At 38.8% G+C, this 18847-nt stretch overlaps 1 protein-coding gene and 1 long non-coding RNA gene across 2 annotated transcripts; one reads left to right on the forward strand and one right to left on the reverse strand.

The window, feature by feature from the left end:
* Nucleotides 1-269: 269 nt before the first annotated feature.
* LOC145494004 (nicotinate phosphoribosyltransferase-like) lies at nt 270-13100 on the reverse strand. Its single transcript, XM_081473471.1, has 12 exons — nt 12805-13100; nt 9930-10091; nt 8205-8253; nt 7080-7210; nt 5753-6065; nt 4497-4637; nt 4120-4204; nt 3571-3651; nt 2947-3049; nt 2383-2540; nt 1679-1786; nt 270-924 (listed from the first exon to the last, which is right to left on the reverse strand). The coding sequence occupies exons 1-12, from the start codon at nt 13031-13033 to the stop codon at nt 847-849; spliced, it is 1638 nt and encodes a 545-aa protein (XP_081329597.1). The 5' UTR covers nt 13034-13100; the 3' UTR covers nt 270-846.
* An 8-nt stretch (nt 13101-13108) lies between these two features.
* LOC145494030 (uncharacterized) lies at nt 13109-18561 on the forward strand. Its single transcript, XR_014050226.1, has 2 exons — nt 13109-13243; nt 15936-18561. It is a non-coding gene; the product is annotated as an uncharacterized LOC145494030 (long non-coding RNA).
* The last annotated feature ends 286 nt before the right edge of the window (nt 18562-18847 follow it).

Genomic DNA, 18847 nt, shown 5'->3' on the forward strand with positions numbered 1-18847 from the left:
CTCGACAAATGATTACAACCCATTAGGAAGTGAGGATGGCTAACGATGGCGAGGATAGAAACGGATTGTGTGATATGGGTTTTTTAAAAAGCGTCACGATGTCAGTTTTTTAAAGTTTCAAATTTGGCTCGAAAATCGTTGAAATTTTGCAAAAATGTTGCTACAATGTGGACATTCTTCAAGAAATTGCTTTTGATCATTTAGTTAAAGCTAATTTTATTACATATATATTGGGACCATTTCGTGAATTTATAACAGTTTTAAGCAAATATTTCGTGACTGTGTCCCTTTAACAATATGTTCTCAGTTTCAAATACTAATGCTCTGTGAACCGAATTTAATTTAGTTTTGAGTTGAGAAAGATATTTTCCTTGACTGAGAGTTGACACAACTTCACTAGACTGAGCAAAGTTTGCTCGATCACAGTTTACGGTTACGCCAATATAAAAATAATTTCAGTAGGCCTCCCCTCAGGTTTTCTGTTTTTACATCTAGAATTAAGATCACATCCAACAATACAATTACCACAGTTATTATTTTTTAATTGCATCTATGACCTACATAGCGCTGGAAATCTGACGATGAATTGCGTTTTCTGTTGCTGGGTTCTTCAAATTAATTTCTCGCGTAAATAACAACCAAATAGGGACATGACATGGATTTGCAGGGCGAAGATCGAAAAATATTTCGACGGAAAAATAAAAACGCGCGAATTAAGACGGTTGCTTATTAAGACAGGTTGCTTTCAGACGATCTGCACAGCGGCAGCTTTCTAAAGTTCTGGAAGTGATGCAAATATATTACTAGGTGAGGGTGAGTTTGTATATTAAATATCAGTTTTCCTTCTTAGAACAATTCTCCAATTGGAGCGTGGTTTAGCCAGAGCTGGTGCATAAATGTATACAATTTGTCACTCAACGAAACCTGGAAGAAAACAAAACAGAAACAAACAAAGTTAAAAAATAAAATGGAAATACTATTTCTCAGCCATGAGTAGTTAACTATGGATCGTGAGATTTTGAACTTGGGACACTTGCTGAGTTATGACATGGCTAGAAAACACCAAGGAACTGATTCTAGCAGCCTGAAAATCTCTCTTTCGTACATAGACATTGAATTTCGCAACAACCAAGAATTTAATTTATCCTTCACTGAATGAAAAAAAACAAAAACAAAAACAAAACAAAACAAAACAAAACAAAACAAAACAAAACAAAAAAACAAAGCTTTTTGGCGATAATGGCATAATCATCTGGGAATATTCTAACGCGATCAAAGAATTTTAAGAGGAAAGAGAAAAGTGTAAATACCTGGAACTCTCTATTCGCCTATCTACACCTCCCCCCTCCCCCCTCCCTCCAAGGAATATTTACTTCCAACAGGTTTGAGCGGGCGGGGGAGTGGATCTCCTTCACAAAGAAGAGATTAGTTACAACGAGGGGAAAAACAAAAGCAGGTGCTTGCGAGTACTGCAAGTAAATTCATGCCCCGATTGATACTGTAAAAAAAGTTGTACAGGTAATAATTATAATCTTGTAAATAAAATGGGGAAGGGAAGAGAGGGAGATTGAAAGAATGAATATTACCGGCGGATGTTTCTCATCAGAGCAAATGAAATAAACTACAACACAACAAAAATTCGTCCTGCCAGATATGCATACCATCATATAAGAATTACCTTGTATGGAGTAGGATTTAAAGCTCTGAGATGGTCTTGTCTAAAAATCTTTAGAGAATTCTTCACTCGTTCTTGAATCTCGTTCAACGGCGGTAACGGACTGCAAATCTATTGGAAAAATAGATTCAAGGAAAAGAAACCCATGTCAAGCACTTCAATCAGTAACAATGAACTGAAAAAATTTCACCACGCGAAAAACGCTCCGTTGTACTACGACTTTATTCACCCATCGTGACGTATTAAAAGATTCACTCACTGGAATGACTCATTCGTTTGTTGATAAGAAATATACAGTAAATCCTCGAATTAGCGCCCCCCTCCCCTTCTTCCATTTTGTGGGCGAGTAATGAAACAACAGAGGATGTGTAGTTTCCGTCATTGTTTCAGTTTGTGAACACGTTAAGTGAACACGTTGAACGCGATTGCCGCGATTTAAACGGTGCCACGATTTAAACTTTAGGATCAGCTTTTTACGTCGATAAACAGCTTATGTTGTTGTTTACGCGCAGATGATGTATCAGAAAAAGGATCATGTCAGGCTACGATTTGGGAAAAATTAAATAAGCGCCCTCCCCCTCCCCCCTCGAATAAGCGCCCCCCATCTTCTTCTACATTTGAAATAAGCGCCCCGGGCGCTAATTCGAGGATTTACGGTATTTACGTAATTTGTATCATGATTTTGCATTTAAAATATACAACGTTACCTTGCCGTCCTTCCAGTAGACATGGTACAGTGGTTCCACATGGGACGGACAGACATATGCACGCTTTGCCTCGTCAAATGGATGCCGACATAGGACGCGTTTTCCTGGAGAAGGCGGTGGCTCGTCACATCTTATCATTAGGTCTAGAAGAGCTCCGCCTGAGGAAAAAAAAAAGAAAGAAAGTACATGACAACCACGAAAGTTAGGTGCGTTTCTTTGGGATGATCTGCATCAGGATCAAAGGAACGATCAGCGATACCATTGGTTTGATTATCAGCCGCTCTTTGGGAGGGGAGCCCACGTGCCTCTCCCGAAGGAAGGTGAAAAGATGCAGAGCTCACAAGCGAGAGCGGCGGAAATCGAACCTAGCGATATTATGCAACCATTTTTTTTTTGTCTCGACCGGTAGACTCTGGCATCAATTTATAGTTACATATAGATCCTTACGGAGCAACCTGCACCATTTCCAAAGCTTTTCATAACTGGAAAAATAAAACGCCATACATGTACAGTGAGGTGCAGATTAACGAGAACGAATGAAATAGAGCTGTTAAAGTGCTGTACCGTCTCCACCATATAACCGATAGGCGTCTTTCTTTCCAGGTATGGTGACTTTCTCGATATCCTGGCTCAGTTTCATTCGTGCGTCGCCATTTAGTTCCACAAGCTGCACAATAAAGAAGGAAGACATAAACAGAAAAACATGTCAGCCCAGTTATTAAACTCCCCTCCCCCAAGCTTCACTTTTTACTAGCAAACTAGCGATATGAAAAGAATATTCATCATTATGAAAATAGTGTGAAGGTGCCACGCCTATGAGAGAAAACGGACGTAAACGACGGCTGGAGCGAGATTTTTCGGCATGATCGCTCTTACGGAGATGTGCAAAGACCTTGTTATCACAAAGAAGGAGCTGCAACACGGATGGCGAAGCTTAAAAACAGGGCCAACTTTTTCAATTCCATCTAAATCTTTCCCAATCGTAAACAATCCTAGCCTCCTACGCAGATTGGGCTCCTCATGCAATCCCTCCCCCACCCCACCCTCCCCGTCCCCTCGTAAGGGAGGAAGACAACAATCTATAACAATCCCGGTTTATTCTTTTTTCTTTGAAGTTTTTCAAGCTCATCAGAAAATGACGTGAAAAATACTTCATGTAGCTCAGGTTTGAAAACAAGCAGTTGTTACCTTAAATACACATCCCAAGGCAGGCTGCTTCTGACATGTTACAAGATGAGTGCCTATACCAAAAGAATCTAAGGAATGACCCTGAAACAGTGAAGAAACAAAAGAAATGGAAAAAACATCGAATGTGAGTGAATATGGGAGAAAAAGAAAGTACTTGTATGCAAGCCTTTGCCTTTGGCTCCATCCACACTACGCCGAAGACTATGCCAGAGATATTTGAAAACCCAAAAAGCTGCAATAATCACCGGACATATTGGATTTGTGTTTCAGGAAAACTCGGACAGGAAAATCACATGTTTCTTATGCTGTCATCGTTTTCGCAAAGCTTCGTTTTCAAAATGTTTTCCGTCCACACTAAAACGCAAAGCCGGCGTATTAAATTCCTTCGGTTTAAAAAGCGTTTTCGTAAAGCTCCGTTTTCGTGACGGATTAGTGTGGATGGTAGGCCTAACCGTAGAAATGAAGCTGCGTTTTCAAATTTCCCCGGCGTAGTGTGGACTCGAATCATCAATACTTCATAAATACGACTGTCTTGCAGTGTATACGTACCTGTTGATTGAGCGAGAAGAGCGTATCCTCATTGATGTCATTGCTGGCGACAATAATTCTTTTTGCAAACCACGGTAGACCAAACCTTGATGAAAAATAAATAATTAATAATATGAAATAGTTTGCTTGGAGATTCGTTGGGAACACCCATAATCTTCTTTCCAGATTCATCCAGGAAAGGTTTAAAAAAATACATTTCCACGGCAACTATATTGGCGTCCCAAAACAATAAAACGGCGACCATGTTGGTGTACCAAACCAATCCTGTGGGAGTTGATCTGAACTCTTTTCTGATGTAAATGCTCTATATGTACAAGTATAGTACATTCTTTTCACTGTCGATTTGTTCACCATGTAAATATGATATTTATACTTACACTTCTGCCACTTTTTCCAGTGCTTTTCTTAATTGTAACGATGTGTACGCTAAATCTCCTGAATCAAGCCTTACTCCGACAGCTTGGTAACCAAAATCATTCAGAGCCAAAGCGACTGCACAGAAACCTGGCATACCGCTCCTAAACATGTGCAGGACAATAAATCAGGGCCGGGTTGTTCGAAAGCTCTTTAACGCTGACCCAGGATTAAAAATTCACCAAAGTATTTTCTTTTATAAATTAAAATGTAAATGTAAAAATGTAAATGTAATCTTATTTATAGTGGTCATACACTTGGCTATACAAGCACTAAGCTTAGCTAGTTTACGGGCATGCCAGTGAAACAAAGGAAACAAATATCTCAAATAAACGCAACATAGTTAAAAATCCCAACTGGCAGGAGGCAGACCAGTTGGCTGTTTACAAAGCGTGACCAAGGATTTCAACTCGGGACTATTGAGAAACAAATGGTGCTAGTGGCAGGGTGGAGGCCTTGAACCTGGGACCTCCAGATTACAACACCAGCGCCCTAAACCACTCGGCCACGCTTCCCCCCGTAATTTTCACCCTTTATGTTTTGGCAGTTTTTATCATATTCTTATATCATATTCTATGTATTAAGCAAAATTAAATGGCGGTTGTTGTTGTTGTTGTTTGAGATAACTCAAGCTCAAAACTAAAAGGACAAACAATATGAACTGAAACGCTCACCGAAAAAAATACAACTGAAATAATAATTCTCGCTAATCTTGGGCTAGCTGGATCGGGCTTTCAACAACCCGGCCTAGCATGGCTATAGCATGTATAAATGTTTACGAAATTAATAATTCATTTCTGCATCTTCTCCCAAGTTTTTCTTCCGAATAAGACGATATGTACATCAAACACGAGAGAGAGCCTTTCATCAAATTTCCAACACCCCTCAAAGACAGTCAAATCTTTTCTGCTGGAAATCATATTTTGAATTGAAGAAACTCTAAAAACGATTGTGTTTTCAGCGGGTTCTACTCTAGGAATTTAGTTTAGGGAGCAGTGCAAAGAAGGATGAGTGAAAAAGAAGGGTTTGAGAAGAACAAAAAGTTTTTCCCTAGATTCAAGCTTAACAGAAGTCGAATAATTCAACACTGGGGACTCACACAAGAACTTTCTTCCATTTTGCTTAGATCTGCAACACCTTGACCACACTTAACATGGTAAACCTACAGCCAAATATTTTCCCATACAGCCCTCCCAAACAGTCCATAACCTTACAGTACCTCATGACATCATAGGTATCTACCAGTGCCAAAAACGCCGCGGGAAAAGCAACAGCATAAGCTGAAAAGGCCGCCAGTTCACCAAGATGAACTTCGCTCTCCAAAACACGCAATACCGGTGATACTTTCTTAAGCCAGTCTAACACGACTGGATAAAAGTCTCTAGGTTCCTGACTTGAATCTGCAGGCTGCAGCTTGCCGACATGAGGCATTTCATCAGGTGTGAATGATGTGATGAAAGCATGTGCTTGTGTTCCCTTGACAGGAATACCACATAACTTCCCTGCTAAGACATTGCTTGTACCATCAAATCCTGTGATAGGTTTGAAAGAAAATACTGTATATTAAAAGGGGTTATGGAATTTGGAGTTTGAAGTCAACGTGGCTTTTTCCTTATGAAGTCCCGTGTTTAAGATGATTTCAAGTCCTTACTGCGCAGTCTCAGCACCCTAAGGTTTATAAACATTATAACGGCTCACTCGATGGAATGCGAATCGATGCTATTCGTTACGAACGACATTCCTTATCTTTGAGGACTCTCAAATTCTTTTCCTAACGGCTTCATTGATTTTTACAGCTGCAACGTTGTTTCATCAAGTGATATAAGAAAGAACGAAGCATAAAGTTTCTACCACTTCGCATCCATAAACAGAGTGGGTCTAGCAGTACGGCCTGGAAATTATCTTTAATCAGTCAGAGGCAATTTCTTTTAGGAATTTGGAAATGAAAAAACTTATACCGTAATTTATTTTCACACTGAGGAAAAAAAAACAATAATATGAAAAGACAGTGTTAATAACAGACATATAAGTAAATTAAGACAATTTATAGTAGACGCACAAACAAAGGTATTCAGTCAGTTGCATAATAAAAAAATACATACAATCACACTGGGCAGAGGAAAATAATTGGTGAAAGTTGTCATTCTTTTTGGCTAAAACAAAATAATTCAAATAATTTAAAAAATCCTGGTTCCACCCCAGCCTGAAATACAACTGTCGCATTGCTAAGCTAGCTCTTGAAGATGTTCATAACATGAATGCCTTAAATCCAGGCATGTGCACTTCCTCGAAAGCTTTTCTTTTTATTCACCTGCTGCCCGGCAATGTAGAACTTAAAATAAATAGTTTGTATGTGGTACTAACAAGAAAACCAACAAGTTGATTTAACTGAAATCCAGCTTCAACTTTAATTTCAATATAGATAGAATCAGATTTATGTGCCTTTACAAGAAGTAAAAACGTTCTAACAGTTATATGAATGAGTCCAATACAAAATTATTATTATAATCATTAGTTATTGTTTTTATTTCAAATTGACCACCCACCTCCAATGTAACAGTACTTGGAGGCCGACAACCCTCCGTCAGGTCCCTGTGATCTTCGCAAACCAAACTCAATTAAGCTCTTATCCCACCCAGCAGCAAGACGGAATCTAGATGCATTAGTGGCAACTAAGCTGAAACGAGTAAAAACACGACAAAATAACAGTCAGGGTATCGCTTATCGGTAGATGATTGCTTGCTAATCAACTGCAGTAGGACAAGATTGGAGTTGATACAGTCATATATATACTCACAATAAATAACCTTTTTGGAATCATGAAGGTCAACAACCTAGCAACTCACTCTGACACCTGTAGTATGTACATGTGTAGCGACAGGGAATATTCCTGCCCTCCTACCCCCCCCCCCCCCCCTGCCCGATGGGATGCTAGTCTACTGTACAAAAAAATATATGACTACAAAATGTACATGCAGGAGTGCTTTCCATTCAACCAAAACAGACAGACATTTAAAATATACGTCACACTTTCTCTCATCTTGCATTAACGCAGCCACGCTGAGAGCAAGCGGTGAGCGCAAGTTGAAAATCCCTCGGCTGCATGTCTTGTTCTGATGAACATAAACAAAAACAAGACATATATTTTATTGTTGTTGTAGTGCTGGCTTGGCAAATTTTAGCATGCTTCGGAAAATTACCAAAAAGCGATCACGCGTTTTATGAATTCATGATGTACAGAAATGTACAAATAGCATCATGGTGATTTGAGACAAAAGAAAATTACAGGATAATGAAGACAACAAACAACATGAGTGAAAATCCGCGCAATATTTTCCTCAGTTGACGCTGAAAATTTAGCAGCCTCAAAATGTTTCAATTTATTTGAAACTCTGGTATTACATTGAATATGGATTAATCTCATTGAGGGCCAAGTTCAAAAAAAAATTCATCGAGTAGTTTTTACATGTAGTTTCTGCCCAATTTAAGAGTTTTAGGGGCAATTTTTGATAAAAAGCAAAACAATGGCCTACACCAGTTGATATTTAAGCCATTCGATTTTCTGTTGGATTGATAATGGTGCTGCTCTAGTCACTCAGTGTTGAATGGTATTGTTACTCAAAAACCCGATCGAGCCACCTTAAACATTGTAGATGTATATATATGCATACCTTGCAAAGTTGACCAGATTAAGAAGGGTTGTCTCCATAAGCTGGATCACTGAAAAAATAACAAAGTTTTAAATTATACTAACAGTAACGCTATCATTAGTGACAAATTATTACTCATTTCAGGCAGAAAACGTCACTTTCTTTATATTAGACAACTAGAATTACTACTAACAAAATATGGTAAAGTCACAAAAGATAGTTAGGGAGAATTCCAAGTGAAGTATATGTGAGTCTGAGTTGCCAGCAAGGGTTCACATATTTTAAGCGATTTTGAATTCTCCCAAATTTTTCTCTCGTGTGAATGCTTATCTGGCGATGGGACACAACAAGAAATGGCTGCAAAACTACTAGAACTTACATTTATTTTTGTAAAAATAAAGCCAGCAACACGCAATACCACATCATAAATGATTACCTAGTCTAAATGCAGAATCTCACACTATCTTGCCCACTCGGATGACCTGCTGTGCTCAGCAACAAAATGGTGTTCTATTTCCATATGAAAATCCTTTATTGACCAAGCTTGTTTGGTCAAGATGGCTGGATATTGGCCTCATTCTTTTTTTGCGTGCTTAATATCACTTTATGGACTTCAACTCCATTTGGGTCCATAAGCATGCAAAAAAAAAAAAAAAAAGAAAGAAAGAACTTGGCCAATAATTATACAGCCATCTTGACCTCACGCTCGGTTAGTAACCTATAATATTATGTACATGTTTATGATCAAAATTAGAAATAGGTTTACATTATAAGTGCAATGTAATTTGTCATGATTGAATTCAAATATACTATGTGCATACTAAGTGAAGGATAATGGTTAACTCTTATAATAAAAGCATTTCACTTTTTTTGCAAAGGGTGACAGCGGAGAATATTGTGTCATTCAAATTTCTAAGGTCAGCCTTCCTACTCACATCTTCTGACAGGTTTGAATTTTTTCTCTGTGTCTTGTTAAAGCATTGTTATTTAATTTTTCTTTGGTTACAATAGTTTTAATAACCTTAAAACCTTAAAAGTAGCACCATAGTATTGGTTGCAGGCACACAATCCCGCGGTGCTAACTTTGGGGTCAATGTGTCTTGCTATGGTGTGCATAGGACATCAAATGTATTTTTATCCCGCTGTGTTTACTGTCATCCAATTATTGATGTGTCAATAAAAACATACATGTGTTATGGGCGTGACTGACAAATATTGTGCCCATGCCTCGGGCTTAGAGTGTCTTCTGCTTGTATAGTGAAGGCAAAATATTTTCTATGTATCTGCATAGAGGCTGGCCCATTTTAATTATGGTCAGTGTAAAATACAGACCGCAGACCACAGACCGTGGACCGCAGACCGTGGACCACAGACTGAGGGTAAACTGCAGACAGTAGACTTTTAAACTGAATAGTGCTACCATCATTGAGAGCTGATCATAAACAGGCTAACTGAAGCACTACATGCACTTAGGCTAACCTGAGTGATCCTCAGCTAATAGGAGTGATATTCAGGCTAACTGAAGTGGAAAAGTTCACTGCAATTAGCCTGAATGATCCCGTTTACAGTTACATGTAGCACTCAGTAATGAATTGAAATAACATGTTATATACTCTAATTAATAAAAAGTCTGTAGTCTGCAGTCTACATTTTGCTCTCAGAAAATTTTACCCCTGGTCTGCAGTCTGCAGTCTGCATTTTACATTGACCAATTTTAACTAAAGAAAAGTGACGTCCTGCTTTTACCTGGCAGTGGTCCTTCGAGTCTGAGCAAGGGAATTTTTGGGAACACTATACTGCCCTCCAGCATAGCACACAAGGTAACTTTACTTGTATCTATTGCCCTCAGGAAACTGTAAAACTCTTCCTCTACTGTTGCTGGTAATATTGTCTTGAGATACGATATGTCTGAAAATAAAGCCATCCAGGTACATGTCACAGGTTAGTGAGGTTGGACAAGTTAGTGAGGTTGGCATGTAAATTATACAAGTACAGTTTTGTTAATTATTAATAATAAATCTGCAATTTTAAGTGGACCATAGAAAGCTACATACAAAGAAAAAGATACGATTAAAATGGCATGGAACATTGGGTTCTCTAAAGTACATTTTGTACATCTATGCAAAATCTACAAGACATCGACAATGGCAAACCAAGGTGAATGTTAACAAAACAGTTGAACAATCTTTTCAATTAATTATCTGTATCAGAAGTTAATTAACCTGTGGAACAGTTACTTCATCTCACAAACAGGGCTAGTGTGAAGGTCAGTTTTAATTGACGAATGTGAGCTGCAGTATCCATGGTAAAATATTCAGTTGTGCTTCTCTATATCATTAGCCGCCACATTACAATTGAACCTCTATTCAGGCCCCAACGGCTACCCCTATCAGAGCTGTCATTAAAGGCCATAACCTGTAGCACCTATTACAGCTGAGTATGCTTGAATCAGACTAGTTTTCCACACTTTATCTCTGAAATGAAGCTCACGCCCCCCAATTTTTTTTTTTTTCATTTCTGAAACAAGCAATTCACTATCTGTCTGTCGTAGAAGTTTGAAGAAGATCTTTCAAGTAGAACATTTTTACACTGGTGTCCTTAAGTGTCCACTTTCCATTTCCCCGAGAGTGGCCGTCTAATAGAGGTTGAACTGTAATACTATAATTGTTTCTCCAGAAAATACCATACCCCTCCCATGCAGGGGATATGGCTGAGCCATCTTTGAAGAGCCTGGTACTCCCTGGACAAAATTTTCTTGTCTTTGACTACAAGAAAACTGTAAGGTATACAAATTAAAGTTACCCACAGATTTTTTAAAGCAAAATGCTCTCATTAACCATTTTGACCGTAACTAGGGTCGGCCAATGGCAAGAGAGTAATTTGCAGAATGTTGAATGGCAAATGCAGAATGCTGAAGACCAAATGCACTGTTTGTATCTGTGTGGTTCGTTTTGTTCCAAAGGACAGCATTACATTGTACAGTATTTGGCCCTTTCCAACAAAATATCATTGAAAGCTAACTCCAAGCAAACATAAGTGCAACTGATGAAGGCTTAAGAGTTGGCCAAAACGTCTTGCTGAAATATACAAGTCAGTGATAAAAAATAGCACTTTTATCGCCTATGTCATCTCTTGACTACATTTACTCAATGAGTGAAACTAACCTTAAGCAAACAGTACATTCAGCATTCTGCATTCTGCAAAATATGCAGGCCTGCAGATCAACCACAGCTTAGAACCCCACAGCTGAATCAAATCAAAAGGACTGGGAACTTCTAAACCTTCCTGGGATGCCGTTTGGGCTTCAATATCCCAAAAAGACAAAAAGCATCCGTCAGTGTACACTACAGAAGTTGTCACTGGGCTCCAAGGTCTGCATCCTGAACATACCATGCCAAGGTGGTGGAGCTAGCATGTGTAAATTAATGATCCTAAGAGATTTGCTACACGAGGCTTTTGTTACATCAGTAGCACTATATAGCCACTAAATAGCTATGTTGGCGAAAACCCCACTACCACTTCCCAAGAGGGGACCACAGGAGTACAATACAATACAATTATATAATCCTTTATTTACCCACGCAATATTTAGGAGTAATAAAAACACATTAAAACATGAGCGAGCTAAAAAAATGGAAACAATGCAAAGAGACTGCAGTAATCCAGCAGTCCAGACCAAGAAGGACCCTTCCTCTATTTACCCATCCAACATTTAGGAGTAATAAAAATATGTCCGTGCTAAAAGCAGTGGAAACAATGCAGAGAAACTGTAGTATTCCAGCAGTCCTGTGAGACCAAGAACGACCCTTCCCCTATTTAATAGCTTCTCAAATTGCAATTTTTCTTTATTTCTCAAGTCGTTCACCTTCTTTGTGGGAAACTGATCAAGCTCAATTAGTTTGGAATTGTCAATTACTCTTTTTCTTGAATATTAATCATATTAATATGAATCTTGACATAGAGAACTGTTTGATCTACTTGGAGCTGGGCAGGGTCAGAGTCTAGTCATAACTGTGCAACTTTGCAGCATGCAAGTCACAAGATTTGTTGAGTACCAATGAGATCCCAGCAATCTGCGATATGCATTGTCTGACTATGGTAAGCCGAATACATTAGAGAAATGGCAGCAAATTAATCAGAGCGATAGCAGTATAGCAATTAAGTTAAGTAGCTTTTAGCTTCCCACCCACCCACTCCAGAGGCAGTTTTGATTCACTGTATTCTTCCGGAATCTACAACGTAGGGCCATTACTGTTGTATCTATTGTAGTCTTCCATGATTGTAAAAAAATTAAGTGTTGCTATAATGTAGGATTATACCTAATAAACTGCCTGATCCCAACATGAGGTTGCCAGTCTTTATGTTTAGGCGACATTTTAAGCGGCTCACTCGTAAGTTTGCGAATTCACACGATTAGTGTAACACGCCTAAATTGCGTGAGCTTAAATTAATAAACAAAGCTAACCCAGCTTATCTGAATAATGAATGAATTAAGCATTCTGAAATCGGCCACATTTGAACGGAACAATGACTTTCAGAAGAGATAGCAAAACAGCGTAAATACCTTGTATAATAACTTGCTTTTGTTACCGGCGAGCAGCGACAATTTAACTAAACCTACCTGAATCCGTAAAGTGAAAATTCCTTACAAAGTGCACACACTCCTCTAGTCCAGCGAAGACAGTGAATTCTCCATGGAAAGGATTCCTGCGAAAGTACAAATCGAACACGGCATTGTCCCAAATTTTTCCGCTCTTCCAGTAGGCATAGGCCATCGTAATTTGATAAAGATCCGTTAACAGAGGTTGTACTAAAGGATTGGAATTCGTTCTGTCTTCCACAGCCGCCATTTTGAAGGTTGTTTGCAACGTGACGTTTCTTACCCCACCCTGAAAGTTTTTTTTTTTTTCTCATACGGGACCTGTTCTCTTTCTCAGTTTCTGTGCATGTGAAGCGGAGTGAAATGTTTATGTAGCTGTTGTTTGAATTGTGCGGCTACCTTAAAGATTTGCCTGAAGGAACTGCCTCGTCGCTCCAGACGTTGGAGGGACAGCTAATCGGTGAGTAGAAAAGCAACCTTTATTTGATGCCCAGTCGATGTGATGCAAGTTTTCCTTCGACTTGCTTGGAAGTAGGTGGAAGAGTTGAAAACGTTGCTACCTAGCACAGCCAGAAAAAAGCAATCCATGATTTATTGAATCGTAATTATTTAAGCTTATGAATCGCGTTTTGCGCCTGCTTGCTGTGTTTTTAAAACAACTGTTATGCACAGGCTTTCTTCTTTGTTCAAGCGATGACTCATTCTTGAACTGTACAACAATCATGTAAGCTTAAATTGTTAGGCAGCTTATTTGTCAATGCGTTCTCAACTTGGTTTCGAATTTTGACCAGTTTCGTAATCTTTCTCAGGCTTTTGACGAATGATAGCTTTTTAATAAATTTATTTTGTGATTAACGTTGAAAGACACATGCATTTATATCTTAATTTCTGTGATATTTTTGGGTAGAAATATTTGGCAATAAAACGCTTAACTCACAAAGGAATACAAAAGACACATCGGCCAATTTTTCTTGCAACAGTTTTTTCCGACATAAGTTGCAAAAAAATGGCTTTATAGTGTAACACCCATTGTAAAGAACTTGTGTTTCGTGAGGAAGACAGTTGTCTACTCTTTGCACCGGTGTCACAGTGATATGTGTATCCTCGTGATATGTGTATCCCCGCACACATATCACTAGTGATATGTGTATCCCCCATGGGGATACACAAAACACTGATACGTGCCTGGGCATTCAACGAACAAAATGGCGACTCGGTTGCGAGGTTCCGACGAGCGCTGTAAAGAGTAGAAGAAACCAGAAATGAATTCGTGCCCAACAGAGCAGATTCGGATTTCTTGAGTTTCGTTGAGTTCCAACCGACTCGATTGTATATCTGACTAAAACTTTGAACAGCGGATACGCATATCACTAATTATTTCATGGCGCAATGATCTCAGTGTGTATCCCCTAAACACAGCCGTTAGATTGGCTATCTACCTGATCGAAGAAAATGGCCAATTATTGCCGAAACGTGCTGGCTGCTTACTCGCTACGACGTTTATACCCAGGTTGAGGTTTGCGGAGTTTGCAACTCGAATGTCTAAATATCTAAACTGAAATCGCGTGCAGGGGATACACATATCACCAATTATTTCATGGCGCAGTGATATGTGTATCCCCAGAAATACAACTGTTATAATACAGCGCATCAACCTTGTCAAAACTGCAGGCAATATTAGCACCCGACGTTTTTACACGGCTTGGGTTCACTGAAGTTTGAAACTCGATAATTCCACTAAAAACGCGTGCACACGTGCACGGGATAATAAGGGATACACACATATCACTGATTATTTCATGAACTAGTGATATGTGTATCCCCATGGACACAGCTGTTATATTGGCTTTCTACCCAAGAAGAAAAATGCCCATAACATTTGCATTTTCAAAACTGGCTTGCTAGAAATATTTACACCCGGCATTTATTCATAGCTTGGGATTTCTGGAGTTTCACTGACCTCGGTTGTACACCGTCGCCGACCGCATGCAGGGGATACACATATCACTAATTATTACATGGCGCAGTGATATGTGTATCCCCTGAAGACAGCTGTAATCTAGGCTAACCGAAGAATAAACGTCGAATATTATGAAACGTGCTAGCAATATTCGCAGTATAGCAATGTATACAGCTTGAGACTTAACATATCTTACAAAAAGTCGAACTGAAAAGTGGGTGCAGGGGATACACGAGTGCCACTAATCATTTTATGGCGATCAGGTCGAAGCCGTGATATGTGTTTCACTCCACGAATAATTCAGATGCAAACAAGGCGATAAACAGTGGAGAATATGCGTTACTCAAGGGGCGAGAATGCACCGCGCAATTAATATCATCCTAGAAATCCGGTGCCGTGAAACTCAAATTGAAATATATCTAGATCCATTTGGTGTTCAACTTTAAATTCATTATATCCTGCTCGCAGAAAACCAGTTAGGATCAAGAACACAATTCCAGCAGCAGATACGTAAACTTTTTCAACTACAAAAATTGAGATTTGTGTTTTAAGCCTGTTTGGGTTAGTCGTTCGTCCAGTAAGCGACCGGACGACGAGAGCTCTTTCAAGGAGGATATTGCTTTTTAAAGTAAAGGGGAGGGGGGTGGGGGATACACATATCACTGGTCGCCATTTTGGAGGGGATACACATATCACTAGTGATATGTGTGCGGGGATACACATATCACGGGGATACACATATCACTGTGACACCGGTCGTTGCAAGTCATCCATGCACATTGGGGAAGTCTTTGTCCACAGGTAGCCCAAGCTCAATGTATGAAAACAACAATCATAATGTGACACCAATGGCTTAAATTTAGTTTCAAGGTTTGTATGGAAACACAATGGTTTCTTTTATGCTAAAAATTATGAGGTCTTCGGATCCAAAGTGATTCTGGCAAGTTTTCTGCCTTTGTGTTCCCCATGCTATAGAGAAATACATGTAGTAGTGGCTGGAACACAAAGGAAGAAAGAGACTGTCGGAGTGACATTACATCTGTTGCTCTCATATACATTGAGCCTGGACCACCTGTAATTTGACTTGCAAAGGCACAACAAAATTGCTCAAGAAGTTGAAATAAATTTGTGTAGTGTGGCATGGCCTTTACACATAGGTACATGTACATTAATTTGTATAATTATCTTTAAGGATGGCAGAATGTGAGATGGCTGTAGATAACTTTGTAAGGACAGGACGTACTGGCCGTCGCAATGCTCTTCCTGATGTATTTGCTGTTGGACACGCAGATGTGACAACGGCTGGTCTTCCGGAAGTTTTAGAAAATTTCACCATTGGTTCTTCAACACAACCAAGCAATGACACTTCAAGTTCACAGAATCAGCCTCAGCCAGAGAAAATGGAGTGAACATTGGTCGCTAGGATTTACAAACAATTTATTTGAATCTGAACAAACCTATGGTGTTTGTGCGACGCTATTGTCCTATGTGGCTTGGATATCCATGTGTTGCATGCCGTGTTTTATATTTTCACCAATGCTTAAAAAAGGCTGTCATGATGAGCAGGGCAAGTTAGGCATCCTTTTCTGAAATATGTGGACTTGACCAGACAACATTTGCTGTGGCGACATTTTGGACATTATAGTGAACAGAAAGTTACAGACTGGGAGAAATATCAAATGAAAGTGCAGTATTTTGCAAGACCTTGAAGTTTATAATTCTTGCAATAACTTCCACATTGCAGTCTTTACATTTTGGTGTATGCATAAATTTTGAAAGCAATTCATCATGCGTTCTTCAATTCCGGGGCTCAAAACATGTTTTGCTGTCCGGTCGTCTAAGACAAGATTAGCAGGTTTTCCTGCCGGGCAAGTTACTTTTCATTCTAACTTGCCCTATGGGCAAGGGCCCAAGCAAGTCATTGCTGCCAACTAAATCAAAACAAAAGTAAACTAAGACTTGCCCAGGGCAGGCTGGAATTCAAGAGCCCTGAATACCAGATCAATTAACTGTATATTCCTTGTTATTCATGATTATGCAATTATCTTGGCACAACTTGCACTATTAACAGACAGTGGCTTAGACTGTGAATGCAGAGAACAATTGTTGCTTGTCCTGTAGAGAACAATGTTTTCAATTGTCACTTCTTTCACTTGGGGCAATCGGACAGCGAAAATTAAGAGGGACTACTTACATGTACAGCCTAGTATCATGTTAAAGTTTCCTATGTCAATTTCAGTCTTAGAGCAAGTTAACATGGTACAACTTCATGTGATGCAAAGTGCATTCTTGAACTAATTGAGATTGTTTGGATCACTTTCATAGTTTGGAAATTTTTTTTTTAATAAAAATGTTCCCCCTGACTTGGGAGACTTTAAAAAATTCTTTTGTTGAAACATTAATATTGTTAGAAGTCAGAGTATCAAAGAAATATGCACTTCAAAGTTTATATGCTCTTGAGACAAAGTTAACAACAAGAAAAGTAATCTAACTGTCCTCCTCTAGATTTGTGTCAAAAATTAATGTTAATATTTAAGCCAAATCACTAAGTTATATACAAAAACTTTATTGCCTTACAACAGTATCTTAGTATTGTTATTAATATCATGAAAGAGGTAGAGCTATGATATTGACGAAGCTTAAGCACTTTATTTAAGTTATTCCATTTTTACATGTTGGTAACATAGAGATGATAAAAAGTAGGCGTTCTTTGCAAAATACTTACCACATGTATTTATGCAATGCTTTCAAGAGGGATTTTATGGAATATCCCACAAGTCACTTGTATTTCCTTGGTATACACACTTGCCTATAAAAGGCTTGTCTGAATACTAAGAAAATACAAGTGACAAGTGGGATATTTCTTGGTATACCAGGAGAGAGTGTTGCATTACTATTTTATACCATGCTATAGAAAATACACGTACAGCAATGGCAGATCTAGATGCGGATCTAGAGGGGGGCCACCCCCCCTTATTTTGGGCAAAAAAAAAAAATCACAGAAGGAAGAAAAGCTGGCAGGGCAAGCAAACCCGCTTCCCCCTTAGTTTAAGGTCTGGATCCGCCACTGCATAGAAAATACAGTGGCCAACGCAATCAGTGCGATATACGCGCCGCACATTATGGGAAGGGTGGATGTAATACTGTTGAGTATACATCGCTTTCCTGTATCCTAATTGGCTCTATGTTCTATGTTCTATGGCATATGGTATATTAATGTTTGTAGCCAAATCTCTTGTTTCATCCTGCATGTAATGAGCCCCTAGGAAGATTTTTTAATCATAATAATGGAAATATGCACTCTGAATGTAAACAGCGACTTGAGTGTTCATTATTTAAGAATATAAAAGAGTTCAACTTGGGCAAGTTAAATGATTTTTAACCAATTTAGGTCACACTTACTATGATGGATGTTTTATTAGCTTTTATTCAAAAAACAAGAAACAAAATGCCCCAAGGCATACAGGCCAGAGATCATTGTAGCATAATCTTCTGCTCGAGAAAAAGAAAATTTTCCATGGTGGATTTTTTGACAAGATAATACTTCTCTTCACACTTGACAGAAATAACACTTGGATAGTTCATTTACCAGCAGTTTGACTTGCTTTCTTAAACGCAGTGATCTTGAACTCAACTATTTCCCTTGGGTGTACTTTTTCATTCATTTACTATTGTCTCACTTAGGCTACTTTTTTGTTCTTCTTTGAGACTTTGAGATAGTGGGCGTTGACTGCGCATGTTTAATAACATCAGAAGACGACTACTTGTAGTTTGTTATACACTTATATGTAGGAATAAAAAATTACCAGAGATTCTCTCATTCAGTTGTATGATTTTTTTTATACAAAGTCTCATCCCCCCTCTATCCCCATAGTCATACATGATGGACGGTGGGGAGGGGGGGGGGGGGATCGTGGAACCCCTTCCCTGGTTTTTGTTTCAGTAATAGTTTATAACCTTCGTTCATGACATTTGTGACGTCATTAAGTCGGCCATCTTGAATTTTCCTTTTTTTCGGAAAGTCAGAAACAAACGTAAATTGATGGAACAACTATTCAAAATGATAGTGGAACGCTAAAAAAGTACAAACTTTGCAATGAGTTA

The sequence above is a fragment of the Orbicella franksi genome, chromosome 8, assembly GCF_964199315.1.
Source record: "Orbicella franksi chromosome 8, jaOrbFran1.1, whole genome shotgun sequence".
NCBI lineage: Eukaryota > Metazoa > Cnidaria > Anthozoa > Scleractinia > Merulinidae > Orbicella > Orbicella franksi.